Source organism: Penicilliopsis zonata, assembly GCF_001890105.1.
Source record: "Penicilliopsis zonata CBS 506.65 unplaced genomic scaffold ASPZOscaffold_6, whole genome shotgun sequence".
Lineage (NCBI taxonomy): Eukaryota > Fungi > Ascomycota > Eurotiomycetes > Eurotiales > Aspergillaceae > Penicilliopsis > Penicilliopsis zonata.
Genome location: NW_019208916.1, coordinates 1,212,878 through 1,226,184, shown reverse-complemented (window position 1 = coordinate 1,226,184; position 13,307 = coordinate 1,212,878). Strand labels below are relative to the sequence as shown.

Below are 13,307 nucleotides of genomic sequence, written 5' to 3'. Positions count from 1 at the left end.
CTGTCCTATACATATAGCCATTTCTCTAGTTGAAACTACCTATGCACTAGTTATATACGGAGTATCACTATTAACTATAACTATACTACATGTACTTGTAATAATCTCCCCCAAGGACCCGTCGGAGAAGATGTTCATCCACTCCATCAAGCCCATACGACACATGCAGCCATTTCCCCCGTCCCTCTCGTCGAGTCTGCAAGAGACGCTTCTCCACCGTTTTGGCGGTGGTGACTATCTCGCGGAACCGCTCCTCTGCCTTTCCCTGGCGGTATTTGACTCGTTCCTCCTCCACGTCCCAGGGGAGATGGTCGTCCGGTGACGACGCAGAAGGTGCAGATGCGGGTGCATGGATGGAGGAAGCGAGAGTTCGGTTGCCACGAAGCAGCGGTGGTGGTGACTGGGATCTTCTCTCCGGGTCAGGTATCATGGTAGATGTAGAAGAAGAAGATGGAACCCATCCAGGCCCGAGTCCGAGCCATTCCACATTCCGCCATGATCCGTTCCATTCCGGGCCTGTCGGAGTAGAATATGCCTCATTGTTCCCGTCCCAGCTCAGCGCGGCGTACCAATCTCCACAGCCCTCTAGATCGAGCCATTTCAAACAGTATGTCGACCGGGAGAGCTTGCGCAGGACTGTCGCGGCCTCGATCCAGTTGTTTTCGAGGGCAGAGTACGAGTCCGTGCCACTGTACGAGAAGGTCAGGGACCGGTGAGCGGGATGTCGCACGCGGGCGTTCTTCGCGTGCGGGGTCATGGTCGGGACGGGCCAATGCGCCAGTGACAGATGGGTGATTCGGGAGAGATGCGGAAGCAGATTCAGCAGGGACTTCCAGCTGGCGGCCGCTGGGTGTGGATGTGCCAGCGAGAGAAAGCGCAAGTTCTCGAACCGAAGACCCGGGTCGAGGGGTTTCAGCGGCGTAGGAGGAACAGAGGGGACGGAGGATGGAGGGCCATTGACATTTCCTGTTCCACTCTCGGATTCTTCTTCGTCCCATGACGAGGGAACCGTGTTTTCAGGCTTTCCCGGTGTGATTTGCGTGCCTGGTTTACCGGAGACGACCAGCTCGTTGACGAATTGTCTGAACGTCATCAGTCGGCCTAGCAGACCACCCAGGTCGAGACGTGATATCTCCGAAACACTCTCTTCGCTATCATCATCTGAATTGTCTCCTTCGCTGTGGTCTAGGGACGTCATCACGAAAAGCGGGTGCAGCCCCCGCATCAAGCCATTCAAAGGCTGGTGGTTTCTCGCATACATCCCAATATAGCTCAGAAGCAACACCTTGATTTGACTGGGCAGCTGAGATAGAAACGTCCCATCGTATTCGACGTGCCAGGCCCAATTGGTCGCCATGGACTTCAGCGTCGTATGAAGCAGGCCATCCTGCCGCGGGAATGTCGCACCGGGCAGACGGTCGAGACGGTAGATCACATCCCTGACCCCTTCTGTTGGATAGATCTCATTGTCATTGAGACCGTTTACATCACTGCTCAACAGCCAGCTCTCAGGCGGTGGTGGGCCAGGTGTTCGTCGGATCGGGCGTCCTCCTATCACCACTGTACGACGTGAATTGGGGCGAGGGCGGGGAGGTGGAGTTTCAGGCAGTTCGAGGAGGTTTCGAAGCGAAGGATGCACAGATCGTGGCGCAACATATCTCGGTAGATTCGTAGCACCGTCTTCGGATCCAAATCTGGAGACTTGTGTGCGGCGGAGATGGCTGATCAACTCGTTCACGCTGGCTTGGTCCTGTCCCGTCGATGACGATGCCGCCGCGGGGCGAGCGCCGTTGCTATTCTGTTCGTGCCGGCCACTCGAAGTCAGGGAAGGGTGGACGGTATTTACTGGCTTGCCATAGGCGTGCTTGTAATGCTTCTTTGGCATAGAGGATTGAATATAGCGAGAATAATCAGGGGTGAAGAAAGAGAAGTTTCAAATGGTGTGGTGCGAGTTGGCGAGAAAATAAAGAGGCAACTTTTGGCCGCCACTATTTGGACAACACCATTTTAGAATAAATAAGCAGTATGAGTCAATCAAAACGTGTGAAATAATATTGAAATACGAGGATGCCACAAGCTGAATATTGCGATTCTATCTATCTATGTACATTTGGCGCATATTGAATACATACAGGCTGCGGCGAGAACTCCGGCTCATATCTCCCTTACAATCGACCCATCTTTCTTCCTGCCTTCACGGTCAGGTCCTTCGCGCGCCCACGTTTCGGCGAATCCATGTTTTGGATCTTCATCGGAGTGACCGCGGGATCGTCGGGTCTCCAATACTAGGTCTCTGACCTTGTTGGTGACCTCTTTCCGCAGCTCCACCGCTTCTTTATTGTAGAGTAACTCGTCGTTCAAGACTCCCACCGCTAGATCCTTGGTATCCGGCGCCACCTTCTCTGCCTTCTTCTTGATTTCCTGCCATCGCCTTCTCATATCCCCGAAGACTGCCTCTGCGTCGATCTTCTTTCCAAAGGTAATGCTAACGCTTTTGAACGGCCGGGGAAGGAACCGCGGAAAGGTGCGCTCTTCGTTCATGACCTGGTCGAAACCCTCCACCCACATTGGAACAACGTCCGGGCACTCGGTCGATTCCAGGATGAGCCGCGCAACGCCCCATTTGAAGTATCGCATGATTTTCTGCGGCGATTGGTGAATCATGCCTTCGGGGAAGATATGAACCCACGAGTAGGAGTTGCAGGCGTAGGCGGACGGCGCGAGGTGCGAGTCCTCGCCATTTGTTGTATATGCAGTGGGAAGATCAGAGAACGGATCGACACAGACATTATGGGAACTCCAGCGCTGGCGTTCGGGCACTGCAAGATGAGGCTCGGGCGAGAAGGGTCCCTTGGAGAGTAATCGGATGGCCTGCGTCATCGCCGGCTGTGCAAGGCCGCCGTGGAGCGAATGCGCAAGTCGGTGCGTAGGCAGAACCTGCCCCATGGCGAAGAAGAATGATAACGGTCTACAATGGAAAGACCCGCGTGTCAGAATCCCAGCTCAAGCTCCAAAATTCGTATCCCTACTACGTACCTGCCCTGGTAGCAAATATCATGGCTACCAAATGACCAGCGTCTGTTCCAAGAGTCGAGGCCGAAATGATACTTGAAAGGCAGAGCTCCCCATATTAACGGATCATCCATGCTACGCGGCCACCGCGGCCAGGTCAGTTTCCCTCAACGTCTGTCGGCCAACGGTCATCGACCAGTATACACGTACACGCTGATATGATTTGATACTAATCAAGCAGGACCCATTAGCCCTTCTTTTCTTGCTTTTTTCAAGGTGTTTCTCTTTCTGGTTCACCTTACCTGTAATTAGACCCTTCGTTCTTTGCGACGGATCGCTCCGCGAATCGAGCAATTCCAAAAACTGCTCCATCCCATTCACCTCCACATTACACAGGCTTGACAGAAATCCGCGACACAGGGAGCCCACCGCGAACATAGTAGTCGACGACCATACCCTCCACGGCGCCGAGGGGCAGTCTGCCGTTGCGCCGGTAGGCGTTTCGCTAGACATGACGAAGCCAGCAGTCCATAAACAGTTCAAAGAAAGGCGGGGGGGATAAAAATACAGAGAAGAACGAAAATAACGAAAAGAAGAAAAAAGGTCCACCGACTCTGATTCAACAGGTGCACGACATGGATTGACAATCGCAGCCAAAGGATAAATCGAAATCCAAAGCGAAACACCTGTTAATTAGCATGGAAAATCGACACACGCGGAGGGCGCACAGACCAACATCCAGACAACCTCCGCCGAGTTTTGCAGACCGTCCCGTCCGTCTCCACGAGAACGTCCAGACTTTCTTTCTCCCTCAAGCTTAGTCCGTCATCGAAAACGATGTTTAAGCCGACGTCGCCTCTTCTCTCCGGTCTTCTCTGGTGGGTTACAAAAATACAGTTTCCATTGGCTTTCTTTTTGCATGGACATTCGACTGACTAGCTCTACTACATACAGGAAGATCCCATGGCGCCTCTCCGCGCCCCAGAAGGCGCGGCAACGCAAGCGTCTCCGATCGGTGGACAAGGTCATTGATACGGTCACCGCGGCGCTGTACAAGAAAGGATTTACCGCCAAGGCTGTCGAGCAGTGGAATCACGAGATGCCTCGCGAGGAGGAGATGCTGCCCAAGGACAAATACACGATTTTCGACCGGAAAGAGAAGAAATACCGCAAGGGGATTCACAGTATGTTGCCGTGCCAGTAGTATCGATCCTCGCGACTAACCTTGTCTCTTCGTCCTGCAGAATTGCCCAAGTGGACCAGAGTCAGCCAGCGTGTGAACCCGCCTGGTTTCTAAACGTGGTCGGAGAAGGAGGAAATCATCTACAAACCAACACAATATTTTGGCATTAGCCTTGTAAGACATACTGGACAATCTTTTGTACCATACATTGCATCATACCTTTTTTCGTTATCTGTTCATCCACAGCGATCGATGGCTGGGTGAACTAGACGGGTCACAGGAGTTTCGGAAGTTTGGGAATCGAACAATTTAACTACCCTTTGAAGTGCATCGGTCTATTTTCAGATCTCCAATGCACCCTTTGTTCTTTTTTTTTCTTACACAAGACTCTTAAGAGCCTGGTTGAGAAACAGCAGACGTTGCTAATATATGCGCTGCTAATGATAATATATGAGATAAGTCTAGCTGACTGCTTGTCGGTATATAGCCCACCATCGCCTCGGTGTGGCTGAAGATTAACGTCATGACGAATCCTCTTGGTTCAAGAGATGTCCTAGGTGCGCAGATATCTTTGAGGAAGCTACTCGACATTGACCCCCTACATTCGTCAAGACCTCCCGTAACCGGGTCCGGTTGACGCGCCCTTCGTAGAGACCCTTGCGAATCCGATATGCACCATCAACATGCTGCCATTCTTCCAAAGATTCTTGCCAGCCTGCTCCGCCCTCGAAGTAGGCTTTTTTCTGCTTCGTCGACAGGCCAAAGCCCTGCGGCGGCTTCGGAAGCATCCAGCTGGCTGTATCGATGTGTCCATCAGGAGGCTCGTCAGCCGAGCTTTCGAACAAGTCAACCAAGGCGAGCACATTCCCAGTTCCCGATGCAATACGATACTGGTTCACCGCGGCTCTCCAAGAATCGATCTTTGGCGTGCGGGCTCGACGGTGGCGAGGCCTGCGATATTTTGATATAGGCTGGTAAGATGGCTCGGGATAAGGAACATTGAACCTGGGATCTCCCCAGAGCCGTCTATTATCTTGGGAAACTCGTGACACAGGATCGAAGACGTGCCATGCTGCAGGGTTCAACCAATGGTTAGGGAAAATCGCAAACTGGTATGGCCTCCTGCCTGGATCCATTTCGTTCCCTAGCCACTCAAGTTTCCGATCCAGAGTGTTGACTAGGCGTATCTCCCAATCGCTTTGTCTTTGGACAGGCGAAACCTGTGTCTGGTTTTCGGTTTTGTTACCTCGATGTGGCATTGTGCCGTCGAAATACAGGGGCTTTCGGAAGGATCTGCCGTGAAGACATGGGGTTGTCATGCTTGTAAGATATATCTTTGCCGCAGAGGAAACGGGAGCGCATGAGTATTCAAGCCACCCTTCCGACCTTGGTTTTTGGACCTGGCTTAGGGGCTTCCGCATGTATCGTGGTTGTCTAACAATAGTTCTCGCATTCTCGTCAGTAAAGCCGGCATGGGAGTTTGGTACATGAGATATTGTTGACCTCGGAGAATTGTAGTCCTGCAACGAACCACTTGCCAGAATTTCTAGAATAGGGCTCCCAGGAGGGTCCATCATGGGTATGGAGTCTTGCTGCAAAACTTTACATGTCTGCACTTGCATCCGAGCTGCCCAGACCTGATACCTTCTTTCCCAACGAGTATCCTTTAGTGTGCATGAGAATTTCGGACGGCCAGTCGAATTTGTACCACCCCAAGGACTGTAGTCTGTCTCCAACTTTTGGAGATGAGGGTACTCTCTGAGTGCGGCGGGCAGAGCCAGAGATGGGGTCTGAGTAGCCCCCATTTTGGTATCTGAAAATAAGGATGGGAGATGGTTTCTTTCAAACCGGTTTGGTCTCAAAAGCCGCGGATCTATTTTTCTTGGTACAGCAGCCTCATCGTCAATCACCTCTTCAAATCCACGCCGAGCGCCCAAAGAGAGAGTTGAATCTCGGATTGGTGGCAAAGCTAGCGCCGGAGTCACCAGGCCTCTCGTCTCGCTCCAGGAAAGGGTCCTATTTGCGACGGTCAGTCAGCTATCAATGATCCGTTCTGTAATTGGCCCGCAGTGTCACTTGCCGTGCTCGAGGAGGGCCTGGATTCCACATTGCATCAGCAGGAGTGTACTCATAACTCTGTAACCAACTTGGCAGCCATTTGATTATCCTTCGATTGTTGTAGTACTGCTGTAAGCCCTTCTGTCCGGGATCCCACCAGACCCAGTGGTAATCAGCCCTAGATGACCTCCATGCTGTCCAGTCGTGAAGCTTTCCGAAAAATTTCCGAACTACGTCTTTCGTAGCCTCGTGCCGTGATAGAGACACCCAGCCGTACCATTTCCCCACGCATCGTGTCTCTGTTGTCCTGCCGGTCCGGAAGATCCTCCTTTGTGTGAAGCGCCGGAAGAAAGCCCCAGTCTTCCAGAAGACGATCCCAACGAAGAAGATAATAAACGTCCCGGCAAAAAGCTGCATGAATATTCTCGAGCTGATATGGCCTTCCACTAGAACAGGTGTATCTCCCACGTGTTTGGGGGCTCGTGGAGGAGGAACGGAGTAGAATTGCCTGGCAACAATCAGAGGCGCCATGGACTGAACACGCATCGAAACATTTTCAATGCTTCCACTGTAAGAATAGTCGAGCCTGTAGAGATAGAATCAGCTTGACGTCGAGCAGTGCCATGTCTCGTTGTTGCGGTGTTGCTGTAGCAGTTCCTGTAGGTAGGAAAGACAGCGATGTTGTGCCTTCCGCGGTTGTCGTTACTGCCCAGAACGAAAACAGACACGATATCATGGACTGCCGCAGAGGTTCATACAAGGAGGTATGTGCCATCACTTTCTCCTATATTTTTGAGTAACTAATAAAGTGACTTGGTTTAAATTAATGGGTCTGAACAGCCCGTCTCGGTCCAATCCCTGTCAACTTATTGCTCATACGTACTAGTAGGTCACTACTAACTACTCGAGTCCTGGAGGCCAAGTCTCCCCCGCATGAGAAGTTATGAATGCATAATGCGTATGTCTTCCCACATCGACATGGGATCTACTGGGTTCTGATTGGCATGTGTCGGAGGACTGGAGAAATTAGTGTCCCAGTCCATATGTTAAATACCGACTGTGCAGCAGGGTATGTTCCGTATCTCCTGCCGTCCCTCCTCCCCTTTCGCTTGTTACGTGTACTCACACCATCAATCGTGATAGCCAGTATGGCACTGCTGGAGATCCTGAAGACTGTAGCCTGGAGCTTATTACTTGTGAGTACAAAAGGAGTATCCCCATAAATGCGTGGTTGGATCGCTACTGACAGTGAGGGGTCATCCAGGCAATCAGTGTCTGGTTGCTGCACTCTGTGCTGTATAATATTATCTTCCATCCTCTCCGGAAGTTTCCAGGGCCTAGGTTGGCTGCTATTTCAAATCTTCCCTTCGTATACTGGTCTTTCAAAGGAGTTCTTCATTCTAGGATCAAGGAGCTCCATGACCAGTATGGCGATGTGGTGCGTATCAAACCGAACGCGCTTGACTACAGGACTCCGGGGGCGCTGAAGGATATCTACGGACACCGGAAACAGGGGACAGGCACTTTTATCAAAGACCCGGGCTTCTATACCGAGTCAACCACTGGGCCGCATATTCTCGTTGCGAGCGAGGCCGACCACCCGCGCATGCGACGGCTCTTATTGCACGGATTTTCAGAAAAGGCAATGCGGGAGCAAGAATCTATTGTTCAAGAATATGTGGATCTTCTCATCAAGAAGCTCCAGGGGGAAGTGGCTTCCTCTCGTGATACAGTGGACATGACACGATGGTACAACTATACCACGTTCGATCTGATCGGAGACCTGGCGTTCGGCGAGCCGTTCGACTGTCTCAAAGAGAACAGATACGATGAATGGGTCGCTCTGACCTTCAAGTCTGCTTTAGTGGGCACCTACATGCGAACCATTCACGTGTATCCTTGGCTAGCTTTCCTGATCATAAAGGTGATGATGAAGCATCTGATGAATCCGCGCATCAAATATTTCCAAAAAAGCAAAGAGAAGGTGCAGCGTCGTATTCACACCCAAACAGATCGGCCAGACTTTTGGTCCTATGTCCTCCGATATAACGATGAGAGGGGGTTGAGAGAGAACGAGATAGAAGGCAACGCAGGCATGCTAATTATTGCAGGAAGCGAAACAACTGCTACCCTCCTCTCGGGTTGCACATTCTATCTTCTGAAGAACCCTGACGTGCTTCAAAAATTGGTCGAGGAGATCCGGGGGGCTTTCAAGTCGATGGATGAGATCACCTTCCTCGCAGTCTCCCACTTAAAGTACACACACGCTGTACTCGAAGAGTCCCTTCGACTATACCCCCCCGTTCCTGGAATCCTTCCAAGATGTGTGCCCGAAGGCGGAGCGTTTATTGACGGCACCTTTATTCCTCAAGGCGTATGAACTTCAAACATGGTCTCCCTACGTTTGCTCTGTACTGTACTGACGGAACAAATAATCAAAGACCTCTGTCTCAGTTGCTCACTATTCGACCTACCACTCCAGCTCCAACTTTGCAGATCCTGACTCGTTCATCCCTGAGCGTTGGCTTGACAATCCAGATGCCAGGTTCTCTGCCGATAAACGAGATGTTCTCCAGCCATTCTCGTATGGCCCCCGGAACTGCCTCGGCAAAAAGTAAGTGCTGAGTAGCCAGCTTCTAGACCTCGGAGCAATGCGAAAACTGACACATCGCCAGCCTCGCCTACGCTGAGATGAGGGTTATCCTTGCCAAGGTCCTGTGGAATTTCGATCTCAGTCTCCAGCCCGAATGTGCAAACTGGAACCAACAGCTTTCGTTTACCTTTTGGAGCAAGGGCCCATTGATGGTGAAGCTGAAACCACGGTATTAGGATACTATGGTAGATATTGTCGTGTCTATTTGTGTAACTGTTCTGCGTTTTGATCAATGCCTCGATGGCTCTATCAACACCAACCCATTTCCCTTTCCAGACAAGAATTTGGAGACTTGACATCATTATGACTGATCATATGGCTTATGCTGTGTATTTACCCACAATTAGTAGGAAGTAAAGCGTGTCTCTCAGCCAATAGATGATCAAACGGTGTTTGTTCCAAACCCCGGCTGCATAAATACCAAGTTCCTTCAGTTGAATATCCTAGACAACATGTGCAGCTCTGCCACCGCCGTTCTACTCACGACAGTCTGCTGATCTCGCCTGCAAGATTGAATCTGGTTTGATCGCGGATGCGTCTGAGGCGAGTTGGGAAGCCTGCAGCTCCAGCAGACTGCACCGAATCAGTAGCATATGTCAATTGAGCTAGTGATTCTATCGAATCAACCAATCGTTGCGTATCTCGGAATATCAAGTATTATCGGGTACTTTAGTATCATGTTTTCAAAGACTGGCGGCCCTGGTAACCCTTGGCCCTTGTGGACTAGCAACCAGCAGAGGCAGGGTGATGCCTTTCTAGTTGGGTTACATGATCATGACTCTCTCATTCCATCTTATTCCATTGAAAGAGGGTGACGTATCAACTCGAACTAAGGGTAATCTGCTAGTGTTGGTCGAGGTCTAAACGGGGAGGGGGGAAGGAAGACGAGATCACCACCCTGTGCAGTGTTACATTCTGATTTTCCAATTAGAAATATGGAAGAAGGGATGGCAAATATAGAAAATCGGACCCGTCACGCTATGTGTCAGGTCAATTGCAATCGAACCAGGTCCTCTCGGTCCCTGTCTGGCGCACACTGTCGTCAAGCACCATCTCCTGCAAGGTCAACAGGTTAAAAAAAAAATCAGAAGCCCCAGTCATGCCTATCAAAGCGAGTAAGCATGTGATAATACCTGACCACCCTGGCAGTACCGAGTCAATGATCTGAAGCCTGGTGCGAAAAAAAAAAAGCACTAGTAGTTCGCTGGAGATGACCAACACCCTGTTGTACAAGGTCTCGACTATCGACATAGGACTCGTCAGTCAGACCGACTTGGGAATATTGACCCGCCTATAGCAGCCGTGTCCACGTAGGACTTGCGAGCTTTTGTCGGATTGTGAACGAAGTAGGGAGTAGGCACGCTTGTGAGGTCGTCCGCTTGTTGCATCGAGACCCAGTCCGTGCGACCTGTGGCTGATGCCCATTAGTCAGTCACTAGCCACCGCCATAATCTGATCAGCCATACTTCAGCCACTTGAGGCTGGTGCTGCAGATCGACGAACGATCGACAGGCAAGACACTTCCTGCCATTTGGGCCAAACACGAGGATCCTCGCTTTTCCCAGAAAATTCCCACTCTCGCTACCAAAGTATAGGGTATACTGTCTAACTATATGTGAGAGCAATGACGGTATAGACGAATCAAATTGCAGCCAGGAATCCCTTGGATCTTCACCCCCCGCGTGCCCGGACCAGCACAAGCGTGCCGGGGTTGAGACCGTGCTGCTCCAATCTATGGCCACCACCAAATGTCGAACGGCGTTCTGCGGCGATATGCACTGAACCAATCCTTTACTGAAAATTAGACTCTCATATAGAGGTTTTTGTCCACGGAAATAAGGAACCCTGCGACACCGCGGACATAGAGAGACCTACTATCGGCGGTTGCCACTTTGGGAAACCAATTAGCCCCTGCCATCTTCAAGACATCACACCCAGTGTGGAACTCAAAGGAAGAAAGGAACGAGGTTCCAATCTGACTTGATTTTGCCCATCCGATTGCTACTTGTGCCCCTGTACGCAAGACCTGGGAACTCCGTCGTTCTCCGTACGGAGTACCACGAGAAAAGTACGATGGTGGAGATGACAGATCGGCAGTGGGGTTTCCAATGGTTGCCGATCCAAGCGCAGAAGAGATCTGAATCCTCGTGGTGATCATTATTGATCAGCAAGAAGCATAGGCAGACAGACAGCAAGGTGAGGCTGGGGCTGAATCCCCTGTGGCTAGTGTACGGAGTAATGCCCATATGTGGCGAAGCAGCCGGTCGCCCCGAAATTCAAGCCACAAGTGCTGTCGCCTGCCTCACTTGGAACAACCTCGATCCCTACCAGTGTGCGCTCTCACAGTGGACCCCGATCTGACCCACAGGTTCACCGACGGTGCATAGACGCGTGGGCAGACTGGGTTCTGACGACGACGGCGGCGACGGCGGCGACGGCGACGACGGTGTGTTCTCTTTGACCGCCAGGGATTCTCGTCAGAGTATCTCCTGTATCTTGATCTTAGGGGTCGTGTGCGATCCCAGGCTAGAGGCCGGAGAGCTGGCATGCCTTGTTTACCTTGCCTAGGGGTTCGCTCGTCACCGTGACGCAGGAGAGGGTTTGATGCCCTTCTGTTCCTGTATAGTACTAACATGGCTTGAAAATGGGTCCATCTAGCCCGTGGTGCACGGGAAAACTGGGTTTCCATTTTGTCACACATGCAAGGAGCTTACCGGCAATTAAAACAACTATATTGGCCCCATCGCCTTGGTTATGCTCTACTAGTTCCACCCTATTAGGTTCGACGGGAGCTCTGCCGAGAGGTTCCTTTGCAGATGGACAGGCCGGGGGGCCTGCATTGGGACTTAAGTTATCTGCAATAAGCTTCCGATCTGGATTCCCGGGAATTGGTTCACAGCAGTCGATCATTCTGCTTCATGCCGGCGTTCCATGGTTCCTCCGGCGCCAACTATATCTTGTTCACACACTCCACCTAGTGAATGACAAGAAACTCCCTTTGTATAATCATGATGTGCATGGATAATGCTTTATCAGGTCTCTGATGCCTAAACCAGCCACGATCGTCCCATTATTTGGCATCAATACATCACGGCACCAATACGTCAGGGAGCTCTGATCGGAGATCCCACGCGAATCTCACACGATTAACTTTCACCCGAGACTCGATCTTGAAGGATCAAAAAAAAAGAAAAAGAAATACAAGGTACTTTTGCTTCTCGGTGGCGATTCCAGGACCGTTTTTTGGCTCACCGTTTGTTCTCTTGCCTCGAGCAGGGCGGGAATCTCACTTCTATCCATTTCGGGTGGTAGATCGAAAAAGAAACACGGCCTACTTGCTCTATATATGAAGCTAGAAACGATACGTTTGTGTCATGTCTTTCTCGCCAATCCTCATAGCATTCGAGCATCCAAAGTCGGCTTTCATTTCCATCAAGGCATCCAAGTCAAGATCATTTAATCTTATTCCATCTCATATCTCGACCTGTGCCAAACATAAGAAAGTTAGAAATGGTTCAATCCACCAGTTCAAACGGCGGCACCTCCAGCCGTGAATTCGGTCTCTCCTTTGAAATCTCTCCCCCAGCCGCTGTGCGCCCTCGAACCCCCTTCACACTTCCATTGATCGTTGCTGTGCGACCAGTCGGCAATCCATCGGGCGGTTCCATTCAGCAACTGGTTGTCAACGCCTCCCTCCGCAACGAGTCCGGGTCTGCCTCTGCTCCAGGGCTGTCCGGGGGGCTGACGTCCAGTGTACGCAGTCGCCAGGGGAATACAATCAGCGGGTTTGCTAGGTTCAACAGCCTGACGATCCAACAGCCCGGTCGATACCGCATTCGGGTGATGCTGGGGGCCGCGTCTGCGAATGGCGTCGTCACGAAGACGTACGTGGATTCGGGTGTAATCAATGTCCATGCTGCTGCGGGGACGCAACGTCCGAGTAAGTTCTTTTTCCCCATACCTCAACTGCCTAGATTCATTCTCGATTCATTGTGTTAATATTTCCCCTTGAAGCTGCGGTGGAGGTAGGAAGACTCCAGCGCCTCGTACCGGAGAACCTCGACATCACGACGGCAGACATCACAAGATGGCAGAACGCATAAGGGGATGGTGAAAGAGGAATCGAGGCCTGGCAAGACACGATTAGGGATGGAGAATATATAGACTGCCCTCGCGGGTGCTGCAAGTAGTTATACTTAAGTAATAGTCAATCTTTTAGTTATATATCACTCACTTTAGTTATCATTAGATGAATATTATAGATTTTATATGAAGAGTATTTTTAAATATAATTATATGTCGTCATAATTGAAATTTATTAGAACCTGGGTGTTCATTTATAAAGTAAGCAATTCTATGCTTCCATTGATTATCCTATATAAATTATCTACACCAACTAAT

General features: G+C 50.8%; 7 protein-coding genes across 7 annotated transcripts; 4 read left to right on the top strand and 3 right to left on the bottom strand.

Moving 5' to 3' along the window:
* Nucleotides 1-30: 30 nt before the first annotated feature.
* On the bottom strand, nt 31-2,035 carry ASPZODRAFT_1933471 (hypothetical protein). Its single transcript, XM_022727383.1, has 2 exons — nt 1,162-2,035; nt 31-1,101 (listed from the first exon to the last, which is right to left on the bottom strand). The coding sequence occupies exons 1-2, from the start codon at nt 1,883-1,885 to the stop codon at nt 86-88; spliced, it is 1,740 nt and encodes a 579-aa protein (XP_022581785.1). The 5' UTR covers nt 1,886-2,035; the 3' UTR covers nt 31-85.
* Nucleotides 2,036-2,044: 9 nt separating this feature from the next.
* Nucleotides 2,045-3,664, bottom strand: ASPZODRAFT_132259 (hypothetical protein). The gene is made up of 4 exons (XM_022722973.1): nt 3,315-3,664; nt 3,223-3,241; nt 3,037-3,147; nt 2,045-2,968 (listed from the first exon to the last, which is right to left on the bottom strand). The coding sequence occupies exons 1-4, from the start codon at nt 3,448-3,450 to the stop codon at nt 2,155-2,157; spliced, it is 1,080 nt and encodes a 359-aa protein (XP_022581784.1). The 5' UTR covers nt 3,451-3,664; the 3' UTR covers nt 2,045-2,154.
* Nucleotides 3,661-4,352, top strand: ASPZODRAFT_96165 (hypothetical protein). The gene is made up of 3 exons (XM_022730524.1): nt 3,661-3,890; nt 3,967-4,196; nt 4,257-4,352. The coding sequence occupies exons 1-3, from the start codon at nt 3,850-3,852 to the stop codon at nt 4,307-4,309; spliced, it is 324 nt and encodes a 107-aa protein (XP_022581783.1). The 5' UTR covers nt 3,661-3,849; the 3' UTR covers nt 4,310-4,352.
* Nucleotides 4,353-4,612: 260 nt separating this feature from the next.
* Nucleotides 4,613-6,686, bottom strand: ASPZODRAFT_132256 (hypothetical protein). Its single transcript, XM_022722972.1, has 2 exons — nt 6,276-6,686; nt 4,613-6,211 (listed from the first exon to the last, which is right to left on the bottom strand). Exons 1-2 carry the CDS (start codon nt 6,668-6,670, stop codon nt 4,717-4,719), a joined length of 1,890 nt encoding a protein of 629 aa, XP_022581782.1. The 5' UTR covers nt 6,671-6,686; the 3' UTR covers nt 4,613-4,716.
* A 715-nt stretch (nt 6,687-7,401) lies between these two features.
* On the top strand, nt 7,402-9,082 carry ASPZODRAFT_151782 (hypothetical protein; the record flags this gene model as incomplete). Its single annotated transcript, XM_022725774.1, has 4 exons — nt 7,402-7,449; nt 7,518-8,627; nt 8,695-8,867; nt 8,929-9,082. The coding sequence occupies 4 exons, from the start codon at nt 7,402-7,404 to the stop codon at nt 9,080-9,082; spliced, it is 1,485 nt and encodes a 494-aa protein (XP_022581781.1).
* Nucleotides 9,083-11,307: 2,225 nt separating this feature from the next.
* On the top strand, nt 11,308-12,272 carry ASPZODRAFT_1933593 (hypothetical protein). The gene is made up of 3 exons (XM_022727384.1): nt 11,308-11,906; nt 11,963-12,111; nt 12,183-12,272. The coding sequence occupies exons 1-2, from the start codon at nt 11,551-11,553 to the stop codon at nt 12,054-12,056; spliced, it is 450 nt and encodes a 149-aa protein (XP_022581780.1). The 5' UTR covers nt 11,308-11,550; the 3' UTR covers nt 12,057-12,111; nt 12,183-12,272.
* Nucleotides 12,074-13,150, top strand: ASPZODRAFT_159185 (hypothetical protein). The gene is made up of 2 exons (XM_022726385.1): nt 12,074-12,846; nt 12,921-13,150. The coding sequence occupies exons 1-2, from the start codon at nt 12,417-12,419 to the stop codon at nt 13,007-13,009; spliced, it is 519 nt and encodes a 172-aa protein (XP_022581779.1). The 5' UTR covers nt 12,074-12,416; the 3' UTR covers nt 13,010-13,150.
* The last annotated feature ends 157 nt before the right edge of the window (nt 13,151-13,307 follow it).

Excerpts from the sequence above, each read along its gene's own strand:
- ASPZODRAFT_1933471 (XM_022727383.1), bottom strand. The coding sequence starts at position 1,885 with ATGCCAAAGAAGCATTACAAGCACGCCTATGGCAAGCCAGTAAATACC. Across the intron at positions 1,102-1,161 it reads CAGCGAAGGAGACAATTCAG|GCCGACTGATGACGTTCAGA; the intron begins ATGATGATAGCG and ends GTGGTCTGCTAG.
- ASPZODRAFT_132259 (XM_022722973.1), bottom strand. The coding sequence starts at position 3,450 with ATGTTCGCGGTGGGCTCCCTGTGTCGCGGATTTCTGTCAAGCCTGTGT. Across the intron at positions 2,969-3,036 it reads GATATTTGCTACCAGGGCAG|ACCGTTATCATTCTTCTTCG; the intron begins GTACGTAGTAGG and ends TTTCCATTGTAG.
- ASPZODRAFT_96165 (XM_022730524.1), top strand. The coding sequence starts at position 3,850 with ATGTTTAAGCCGACGTCGCCTCTTCTCTCCGGTCTTCTCTG. Across the intron at positions 3,891-3,966 it reads CTTCTCTCCGGTCTTCTCTG|GAAGATCCCATGGCGCCTCT; the intron begins GTGGGTTACAAA and ends TACTACATACAG. Across the intron at positions 4,197-4,256 it reads ATACCGCAAGGGGATTCACA|AATTGCCCAAGTGGACCAGA; the intron begins GTATGTTGCCGT and ends TTCGTCCTGCAG.
- ASPZODRAFT_132256 (XM_022722972.1), bottom strand. The coding sequence starts at position 6,670 with ATGCAGCTTTTTGCCGGGACGTTTATTATCTTCTTCGTTGGGATCGTC. Across the intron at positions 6,212-6,275 it reads CCAGGCCCTCCTCGAGCACG|GACCCTTTCCTGGAGCGAGA; the intron begins GCAAGTGACACT and ends CGTCGCAAATAG.
- ASPZODRAFT_1933593 (XM_022727384.1), top strand. The coding sequence starts at position 11,551 with ATGGGTCCATCTAGCCCGTGGTGCACGGGAAAACTGGGTTTCCATTTT. Across the intron at positions 11,907-11,962 it reads AATGACAAGAAACTCCCTTT|CCACGATCGTCCCATTATTT; the intron begins GTATAATCATGA and ends TGCCTAAACCAG.
- ASPZODRAFT_159185 (XM_022726385.1), top strand. The coding sequence starts at position 12,417 with ATGGTTCAATCCACCAGTTCAAACGGCGGCACCTCCAGCCGTGAATTC. Across the intron at positions 12,847-12,920 it reads TGCGGGGACGCAACGTCCGA|CTGCGGTGGAGGTAGGAAGA; the intron begins GTAAGTTCTTTT and ends TTCCCCTTGAAG.